Below are 11104 nucleotides of genomic sequence, written 5' to 3'. Positions count from 1 at the left end.
GGTTCTTGACATCATCAAGTGAAGAAAAAAAAAATGTCTCTTGTTGGTAAGTCGGAGATTGATATAGAGATCAAGGCTCCTGCTGCTGAGTTTCATGAGGTTATTAGAGGCAGGCCACACCACATTTCCAATGTCAGCCCCGCACACATTCAGAGTTGTGAAATTCATGAAGGTGAATGGGGAAAGCCGGGCTCTGTTATCTTCTGGAATTACACCCATGGTAACCCATACACAGACCAATATTCATATTATTGCATATGTTTGTAATTTCTATGTACTAATTGTATTTATGTTTGTCAATTAATTAACCGTATACAGATGGGGTTCCTGAGACTGCTAAGGAGATAATTGAAGCCATAGATAATGAGAAAAACTCAACCACTTTTAAAGTGATTGAAGGGCATTTGTTGGAGAAGTATAAGAACTTCCATATCGTGGTTCAGGCTACTCCAAAAGGTGGGGGCAGTTTGGTGCACTGGACTTTCACTTATGAGAAGCTGCATGAAAATATTCCGGAACCCCAAGGAATAGTTCGGCTAGTTCTCGGCATGACCAAAGACATCGATGCCCATCTTACCGAGCAGAAGGCATAAACCTACATGTCATTAATTTTACCGTGTTTTCGTGTGTGTTTTGGCAGCTGAAAATAAGAGCTACTTTCGGAAGTAGTTGAATAATTGGCTTGTTCGACCAGTCAGTGTTTGTTTATTATAAATTAATGAAATGTGAATTTAATGTTGTGTATTATTTTCTCTTGCTTATTATTGATATTGTATGTTTGCCTTTCCTAATTTCCGGACAAGAAGCAACTATCTTCTACATAAATCCTTCTGCTGATTTTGCTTATATAGCTAGTCCAAAGTTTCACCATTTATGGGGAAAAGAAATTGCAGTTTTTTATAGCTTGCTTCATCGTTTCTTATTTCTTGCTTCCTTCTTTTCAATACGGACAAAATCCTCTGAAGAACGGTTAATTTTATTGTTTCTTATTATTCTTATTCTTCTAGCATTGTTTATTTCATTCTTTTACTATTTAAGAAGTTGCAGATAAAAACAGTAATATTACTTTAACTGACACCCTTACTAACACTTTCGCACCGATTGACTGATAGATGATATAACAAGTAATGTTATGTAACCTAACCAATTTGTACTAATTTATGTATTAACATTAAAAATTTAAATTTTTTTTTTTTGAGAATTTCAATTTTTCAAAGTTAATATTTGAATTGGTAAACATAGTTAGTTTATACAGTATTATTATGATATAATATGTCCTGTATTATTATGATAAAATATATGTCACATTATCTGTCACATCACTTATTATCACATGACCTATTGCCAAATCAAGTGTTAGTTGATACGGTGATTTTCAATACTATTCAGACAATAATTGAATGCCAATCTGTTACTCATTTATTCAATGAACAGTTGGATTTGTAAATTATATTAAAAACAATCCTCACGTTCATAGTTAATGGGACCGAAACACGTAATTTAGTAAATTAATTAGTATAATTATTTGTGCACACTTCAGCAACAATGAATCTAGAATTAAATCTCGGATGTTTTCATGACTTGAGATCTTATATATCTATAAACATGAACAATCGGTGTCAATGCCATTAAATTAACATATAGTATATATTTAAGGGAGAGATCTGATTCTGCAATTAGGTATATAACATATATTGATCATTTTTAAGAATCCAATGATTCAATGCTTTAGTTAATTTGTTAATGCAAGAGTGAATCAGCATCAAAAATTGATAAAAAAAGAATGTCAATTTTTCTAAAATTTATCAAATTTCAATTGCAAATCAATTCATATGTGTTTGAATAAAATTTATCTACCTGTACTTTACAGGGATAATCGTGCGTACAGGATTCTATTAATTCATTTCATTTTATAATTCATAAATTTTCAGCATTTTCCACACTTGGAGAAGAGCATTAGCATTTGATTGTTTTTTTTTTTTTTTTTATTATTTTTTATTAGTATATAATGGCTCTCTAACTATGATGATAATTAGTTAATTATCACGCAACGATTGGTTATTCAATGATTAAATAGAAGAAATTGTTTTTTTATTATTGTTGACATAAATATAACTAGACTTAATTATTTAATAAATTATTTCTCAATTAGGGGTAAATTGTAATGACAGGTTCATATAAATTAATTTCAAATAACGACATTATTGTCCTAAAATTTTATTAATAAAGGGTAAAATTGTAACAAAAATAAGATTACTAAGTAATATCAAAATATCTAAGAAAATTATGGTATTCAGATTACCACTTATATAACCAACAGTAATTACTATTGGTTTTGGAAGATTACCGGAATCTTATATTTCTTGACAATCAAACGTGATAATCTAAGTAATATAAGATGACATAACCTCAGTAATGGGGGATAACCCCCAACCAAATGCCTCCTTAGGGTTTTCAAAGTTATCACTTTGATGATAATTTTTACAAATTTTATTAAATAGGTCTTCAAAGTTTGAAAAGTATGTTACTGATATACTTTTCAAATGGTCCTTCAATGTTTAAAAACTTAATCATAGATACTACTTTGTTTTAACTTAGTTACACTGTCCATAGGTTTACAATACACTTTTTTATATGACCGAAGTTACCATTTTTCCACAACACTTTCTTATTAGACCAAAGTTATCATATGACTCATTTAACAATATTAGAGCAAAGAGGTATCCATAATACATTTTTAAAATTTTGAGGATCCATTTTTAAATGTGAAGGTTGTCATTGAATTGATAAATTTGGAAACCCAAAGGATAGTCTATGATATTCTCCCAATAACAATAGCAAAACCTTGGAAATTGTATCTGAGGGGTAAAATGTAATGTTCAAGGAAGGGATTTTAAGGCTTTGAAGTTGCTGATCTTCCAAGGGAATTTGTCATTGCCAACGTAAGTATCCTTGGAGTTAGTTGCGGATTATGGCTTAGTTGCTGCCAAACAAGCTTCTGTTCCTCTTGATCCACAATTCAAATTCACTACTGTGGACTTTGATAAAGCTTCCAACAGCATCAACTCACATTAGCAAGATCTTCCCTTAGCTAATCCTACAGTTTATCAGAAATTGGTTGGCAAATTACTCTACTTATGTCTCACCTGTCCAGATATTCATTTGTTGTCCACTTGCTTAGCCAGTTATGCATAAGCCTAAGATTCTCATCTCCATGCAACCTTACGGATTGTCAGATATTTTAAAGGTTCCCCAGGCTTGGGGTTATGATTTCCTACTCATGGTTCTTTTCATCTCCAAGCATTTTGTGATTCTGATTAGGCATCTTGTTTGATGACCCATAAATCGTCACTGGTTTTTGCATCTTCTTGGGGCATTCTTTAATCTCTTGGAAACAAAACGTCAAGCATAGTCTCTAATGTCCTCTTCTGAAGCTGAGTACCGAGCCATGGCACCATTATGGTGAGCTGATTTGGCTTAATCAACTTCTTCAGGACCTTGGTTTTTTTTCCTTAGCTACCTATTCCTCTTGGCTGTGACAACAAGTCTGCATTACTCAGTCTTCTAACCCTATCTTCCATGAATGAACACACATCGACATCGACTACCATATAGTTCGTAACAAGCTCAAGGATGGTCTGGTCAACTTGTTCAGTCCCTACCAAGGATCAGCCAATCGATTTGTTCACCAAAGCTATTCCCCCACTCTCATCAGCATTTACGCCAAGTTGGGGGTGCTTGACTCTATCACCCACCAACTTGAGGGGGGATATTGGATTATTAGTATAATCAGTTAATTAGGTTCAATTAATTAGTTTAGTTTAGCTAATTAATCTGTTAGTTTGTGTTAATTAGTTTTATTATTGTTAATAACTTGTGTTGACTACTAGGGTTACTGTATATATATAAGCTTCTCTGCTTGTAAACGAATCCCTAAGCTGAATAAGAATTTTTCTTCTCTCAGATGCATTTTGTTCAAATTTGTGTATTTATTTTATAAGAGTAATATACATGATTAAATATACTTATATTCACTTATTTATAATAATGTAGAAATTATATTAACTTTAGTAGTCTATCAAAGTTCAATGTATAAATCGAATTTCCACTCATTAGATTTTTTATAATATTAGTTTCTATTTTAGTTATCTTAATTATGATCTCTAGACTTCTCCATATCATATCCCCAAATCATCTATCTGGTCCCCATCTCACGTGAAGGATGTGTAGATTTATATATTATTACGTAATTGTTTATATGATGCGTACAGTATGTAAAGTATACACAATCTTCTATATAAGGCCATGGACCAGCGTTCCTCAACACAATCTTCTAAAATTTACTGGTGAATAATATTTGGTTCTTGACATCATCAAGTGAAGAAAAAAATGTCTCTTGTTGGTATTCGGAGTTGATATAGAGATCAAGCTCCTGCTGCTGAGTTTCATGAGGTTATTAGAGGCAGGCCACACCACATTTCCAATGTCAGCCCCGCACACATTCAGAGTTGTGTAATTCATGAAGGTGAATGGGGAAAGCCGGGTCTGTTATCTTCTGGAATTACACCCATGGTAACCCATACACAGACCAATATTCATATTAGGCATATTGTTGTAATTTCTATGTACTAATTGTATTTATGTTTGTGAATTAATTAACCGTATACAGATGGGGTTTCGAACTGCTAAGGAGATAATTGAACCATAGATAATGAGAAAAACTCAACCACTTTTAAAGTGGCTTTAAAATGCCAATCTCAAATCCCTAATTACTTGTGGGGATATGCTATCAAAGTTGCTGTATATATATAATCAATCGGTTACCTACCAAAGTTTTACATGTATTATCTCCTTTTGAGAAGTTTTATGGCCATAAGCCAAATTTGGATCATTTGAGAGTCTTTGGTTGTTTAGCCTATGCTTCCAATCTGCCTATTCAAGACAAGTTTGCTCCCAGATCAATACCCTGTGTTTTCCTTTGGTATTCAGCCATAAAAAAGGGTTATATACTATATGATTTGACTTCTCAAAATATTTGCATTAATTGAGATGTTTTATTTTATGAACATATTTTTCCTTTCTCATTACAGCAAGCTCTTAAATGTGCTTTTCTTGCTGATATTTTTGCTGCCACTTTTATGGAAGAAGAGCCTACTACATACTCTACTCCCCATATTCCTGAAATAGATTCGACTCTACCTAGCTCCTCCCTTACACCTTCCTCTGTTCATAATCTATCTCATACACCACCAGTATCTACCGCTCAGATTCAGATATCCAGTAGACCTACTAGGCCTCCCATTTGGACCACTGACTTTGTGTGTCCTACCCTGCCCAACTCTAATCAGATTAGCCTCTTAAAGTACCCTATTCATAACTATCTCACATATGCCAATCTGTCACCAACCTATCAAACCTGTTTGTCTAGTATTTCAGCCCTTTCTAAGCCTACTTCTTTTACTCAAGCTTCCAAGGATCCTTATTGGGTTGAACTATGCTAAAAGAACTTCAGGCCTTGGATAGAAATGACATTTGGTCCCTTGTTCCTCTACCTTCTGCGAAGACTCCAATAGGGTGCAAATGGGTTTATAAACTCAAATATCATGCTGATGGGACTCTAGAGAGATATAAGGCCAGATTGGTAGCCAAAGGTTTCACCCAGCAGGTCGGAATTGACTATGAGGAGATATTTTCTCTAGTGGTGAAGATGGTGACTGTAAGGTTGGTTTTGGATATTGCTTCTATGAAAAACTGGCCATTATTTCACTTAGATGTTGACAATGCCTTGCTCCAAGGGGACCTTCAAGAGGACATTTATATGCAGGTGCCTTAAGGCTTCTCCAATCATCATGATAAGTCCTTAGTGTACAAACTCCATAAGTCATTGTATGACTCGAAACAGGCTTCCAGGGCCTGGAACACTAAGCTGACTAATGCTTTGCTGTCTGGTGGTTTCCTTCAATCTCCAACAGATCACTCATTCTTCTATAAGCAAAATCATAATCAAATTGTGCTTCTACTGGTGTATGTTGATGACCTGGTCATCATTGGCAGTGACAGTGTGTTGATTGCATAAACTAAAGCTCTACTTCATTCAAACTTTAAGCTTAAAGATCTTGGTTCTCTCAAATATTCGAACTTTAAACTTTAATCAATTCATATGTATACTTTACAGGGATAATCGTGCGTACATGATTCTATTAATTCATTTCATTTTATAATCATAAATTTTCAGCATTTTCCATACTTGGAGAAGAGCATTAGCATTTGATTGTTTTTTTTTTATTAGTATATAATGGCTCTCTAACTATGATGATAATTAGTTAATTATCACGCAACGATTGGTTATTCGATGATTAAATAGAAGAAATTGTTTTTGATTATTGTTGACATAAATATAACTAGACTTAATTATTTAATAAATTATTTCTCAATTAGGGGAAAATTGTAATGGCAGGTTCATGTAAATTAATTTCAAACAATGACATTATTGTCCTAAAATTTCATTAATAAGGGGTAAAATTGTAACAAAAATAAGATTACCAAGTAATCTCAAAATATCTAAGAAAATTGTGGTATTCAGATTACCACTTATATAACCAACAGTAATTACTATTGGTTTTGGAAGATTACTGGAATCTTATATTACTTGACAACCAAACGTAATAATCTAAATAATATAAGATGACATTACCTCAATGGGGGGTAACCCCCAACCAAATGCCTCCTTAGGGTTTTCAAAGTTATCACTCTTGACGATAATTTTTACAAATTTTATGAAATGGGTCTTCAAAGTTTGAAAAATATGTTACTGATATACTTTTCAAATGGTCCTTCAATGTTTAAAAACTTAATCATAGATACTACTTTGTTTTAACTTAGTTACATTGTCCTTAGGTTTACAAAACACTTTTTTATATGACCGAAGTTACCATTTTCCCACAACACTTTCTTATTAGACCAAAGTTATCATATGACTCATTTAACAATATTAAAGCAAAAAGGTATCCATAATACATTTTTCAAATTTTGAGGATCCATTTTTAAATGTGAAGGTTGTCATTGAATTGATAAATTTGGAAACCTGAAGGATAGTCTATGATATTCTCCCAATAACAATAGCAAAACCTTGGAAATTGTATTAGAGGGGTAAAATATAATGTTCAAGGAAGGAAGAGCTCAAAATATGAAAAATGTACTGAAAAAATTACATTTGAGAAGGTCAAAGACTCAACGTCTAAAGTTTAATGAATAAGGAAGTCCAAAGATGTAAAGACTGTTTACAGTGAAAATTTGGTAATCTAAAAAATGCAGAGCAAAGATTGAAAAACTAAAGAAACCAGAGCAGAAATGGCAATTGCTTTTTCAAGTACAGGAGACGTTCTTTTATACTGCAAATTGTTGAACAAAAATGGAAGATGATCTCAACCATTGAACTGAAATAGAAAAAATAGAGAGGTCTTGACTGCCATTGATTTTGCTGGGAAGGAGATCAACTTGTTCAGCAAGTTGACCAACTTGCTTAACAACTTCCAACAACTTGATCAACTTGCCTAACAACCTATACCACTTGACTTGCAACTTGACTTTGAGTGGGAAGCATAACTGAATTTTGCAGCTTCAGTTCGTTGGAGAGTAGCAATCACTAGTAGTCCAAAATCCAGCATTTTGTTTGTTGTTTGAGTGCAGCTTGCATTCTCAATATCGTCCCTCAAGCCAACTTAAACAGAAAGGAATGAAGTTTAGATTTTCACCGTTACATTGTTAAATGAGGTAGCCAACCTATATGTATGACATAGTCCCTCAGCTGTTTTAAAAAGGCAAACAAAGGTTGATCTGAACTGAAAAACGTTGATCTAAACGGATTTGAACTGAACTGCATTTATTGAACTATATTGCTGCTTTGATCTGAATAACACTGCAACACTGAAGCGTATGGCTACTTTTTAGAATCAAGTTTCAAGTTTCTTTGCTATTAACATCAATGTGCTTCGATTCAAGTTTTGGATGACCATCCCTATCGTCCCTCAGACAAAACTTGGATTGAACAGCAAAAGGAATGGGGAGAACAATGAGTTTCTCATGAAGCAAATGAAATATGGGACCTAAGAGTGGCTTGGTGAGAATGTTAGCTGTTTGAAACTCAAAGGAGACATATTGAATAGCCAGTCATTTTGATGTGACCATTTCACGCACAAAGTGTACATCGATTTCGATGTGTTTTGTGCAAGCATGAAACACCAGATTGGAAGCTAGTGCAGCGGCACTAGTGTTATCACACCAGAGGATTGGTGACAAAGATAATGGAATGCACAGCTCTTGAAAAAGATTTTGCATCCATACCATTTCAGTGGAGGCTTGAGCAAAAGCATGGTACTCAGCCTCGGTGGAAGACAAAGCAAAACATGTTGCTTCTTTGAGCTCCATTGGACTAGATTTGGTCTAAGATAGATTCAATAGCTACTGGTGGAGTGATGATCAGAAAGGTTGCTTGCCCTGTAAGCATCAACATAGCCTTCAAGTTTCAAGTTACGACCAGATTGCAAGTGTAAACCATAGTCAGATGTACCCTTAATATACCAAAGAATGTGCTTACATGCTTGTCAATGGTTGATAGAGTGAGCCTTGAGAAATTGGTTGAGCTTATTTATGGCAAAAGATAGATCGAGTCTGGTCAAGGTAAGGTACTAAAGAGCACCAATTGTGTTGCGATACATAAAAGGCTGATCAAACAGAGGACTATCGTCTATACTAAGTTTGGAGCTGACAACCAAGGGAGTGACTGTAATACTCTCTTTCTAGCTAGTATACTCGTAAAATAATAGTAAAACTCACTAAATATATATAAGAAAATATACGTGTAGATGAGTATAAAATAATGGGCCCATAACTAATTTTTCTTTTTATACAAATCTTTACATAATATAATAAAGTCACAAAATAGTAACTTGACAGTGTTGTCAAACCCTTCCGCTTCTTGACGTTCTAAGCAACTGTATCTCACCTACTACCTGCAAAAACATTGAAAACAACGAGATAAGCACTAATTGCTCAGTAAGTAAACCCGTTATGCTACCCTTCTCTCCATTGCTTAAATTCTGAATTTCTTTCCTTATATCACACTTCCCTATTCTTCTCTATTCTTTCTCTATACTTTCTCTGCTCTTCCTCTATTCTTTCTCTGCTCTTTCTCTATTATTTCTTTGTTTTTTCCCCATTTCTAATTTTCTCACTACTCATAATAGTAGGCATGGTATCATGCATAGGTATGATGCAAATGCACAAATGCATAGGATGTGCATTTTCTTTTCTGTTTTTTCTATTTTTCTTATTCTATTTTCTGTTTCTTTTCTCTATATTTCTTTCTTTCTTTCTTTTCTATTCTTTCTTTCTTTCTATTCTTTCTTTTCTTTTCTTTTCTTTCTTTCTTTCTTTCTTACTGATCCGACTCGATTGAGGCATGGATTTGGAACCCTAGCCGTGTGAGTGTATTCTCTAATTCTGGGTACAGTCCTCATCCACACGCACTTCTAACGGACTGTACTATTCTTCTTTCTGAATTTTGAGGCCGCTCACTAAAGGTGGCGTGCATGTGGGGCTATGTCTCTCACGGGTTCCCCATCGCAACAACCTTCTCTTCTTTTATCTTTTTACACTTCTTTAAATAAAAATTCAGATTTGAACTATAGAATATTTCTCTTTTCTTTCTCTTTGTTCTTTAATGTTCTTTGATGTTTTTTAATGCTCTTATGAGTATGAATGCATGTAGATGGGCTCATGCTTATTATTCTTTCTAAATTCACATGTTTGGATGCAATAATGCAATATGGAATGTAAGCATGTTCTCTACCATCTACAAACTCATCTCAAGATAATAAATAATAATCATACTCATACATGCACTTCTCTTTGACATTTCATCAAACTATTTATATGCACATATCAACTCTAATTTGGCTACACTTCTACCTCTCTTCTAAGCCACCAAAATTTGGAATTAAACATACCAAGATTAACGTCAAACTTGTCCAGGATTCACACTCAATAAATTCTACTCCAATTCTTCCATAATTCATCCAAACTCTCATCAAACATCAAGTACACAAACACTACTTCTCATGGATAAATTTTAACCATCATTCAACATCCATTCCATCAACAATTCTTCATATATAAGCACATACATGCATAAAAGAAATTCTCTACACAATATTACTCCAATAATAACTAGGGTTGGATTTACTTACCTTAGATGTGAGCAAACCAACACTTTAGTAGTCTTCCTTGATCCAACTCTCTTTCGCTTAAATCCTATGAACAGAAATCATAAGAATTCAACACTTTAAAAATTAAAACTCATATCTTAGTGCAAGGATCTTACCTAAGGATGCTTGGGGATTGAAATTCCACTAAAAATAACCCAAGATTTATGAATTTCCCTTGAAAAAACAGATTGAAGAACTTGAGAAAATTTGGGGATGAAGGTGGCGTGAAAGTGGAGGAAGAATGGCTAGGGTTTCATTCTTCAACTCTTGATATAACAAAATATTATTTATAGTTTCCCATTTTACCCTTGCACTTTCTATGAAATTCCATCTATGTCCCTTAGTCAATTACCATGATGCCCTCATTTTTATTGCATTCTCCATGAAATTCTATCTCTTTTTACTCCCCACATTTTCAACTAATTATGAGTAAAAAAACCATTTTACCCCTAATGAAATTTTAAGGGATTTTCTTCACACTTGTTGAAGATAACTTTAACAAAATTTAACTAAGGGTATAAGGGCATAAGTAAAACTACGTACCTCAATGTGGGCATTACAGTGACACACGGATTGCAATTCTGCATCTGGGTTTTTAATAACAAATCTTGCATATACTTCTGCTGATTGAGTTGTAAGCCATGGTTTGTGCAAATAACTTCAATGGCTAAGAAGTAGTGCAAATCACCAAGATCCTTTAAGGCAAAAGTATGATTTAAATCAGTTACTAGACACTGAATCAGATGACTATTAGGTCCAGTGATGACTATGTCATCAACATACACTAACATGTAAAGTGGTGTTGTCCCATAAGAATAATAGAAGAGGCTGGTATCAAA

General features: G+C 33.8%; 1 protein-coding gene across 1 annotated transcript; it reads left to right on the top strand.

Annotated features, from left to right (window-relative positions):
• On the top strand, positions 1–743 carry LOC116108878 (MLP-like protein 31). The gene is made up of 2 exons (XM_031395116.1): positions 1–220; positions 319–743. The coding sequence occupies exons 1-2, from the start codon at positions 34–36 to the stop codon at positions 591–593; spliced, it is 462 nt and encodes a 153-aa protein (XP_031250976.1). The 5' UTR covers positions 1–33; the 3' UTR covers positions 594–743.
• The last annotated feature ends 10361 nt before the right edge of the window (positions 744–11104 follow it).

This window comes from Pistacia vera, unplaced genomic scaffold, assembly GCF_008641045.1.
Source record: "Pistacia vera cultivar Batoury unplaced genomic scaffold, PisVer_v2 Contig570, whole genome shotgun sequence".
In the NCBI taxonomy this organism is placed as follows: Eukaryota; Viridiplantae; Streptophyta; class Magnoliopsida; order Sapindales; family Anacardiaceae; genus Pistacia; species Pistacia vera.
The sequence above is the reverse complement of the archived record's forward strand: the minus strand, read 5'-3'. Positions and strand labels throughout refer to the sequence as shown.

What these genes read in the sequence shown, in the direction of transcription:
- LOC116108878 (XM_031395116.1), top strand. Translation starts at nt 34, where the DNA reads ATGTCTCTTGTTGGTAAGTCGGAGATTGATATAGAGATCAAGGCTCCT. An exon ending in CTTCTGGAATTACACCCATG is followed by an intron (nt 221 to 318) that starts GTAACCCATACA and finishes AACCGTATACAG; the next exon opens with ATGGGGTTCCTGAGACTGCT.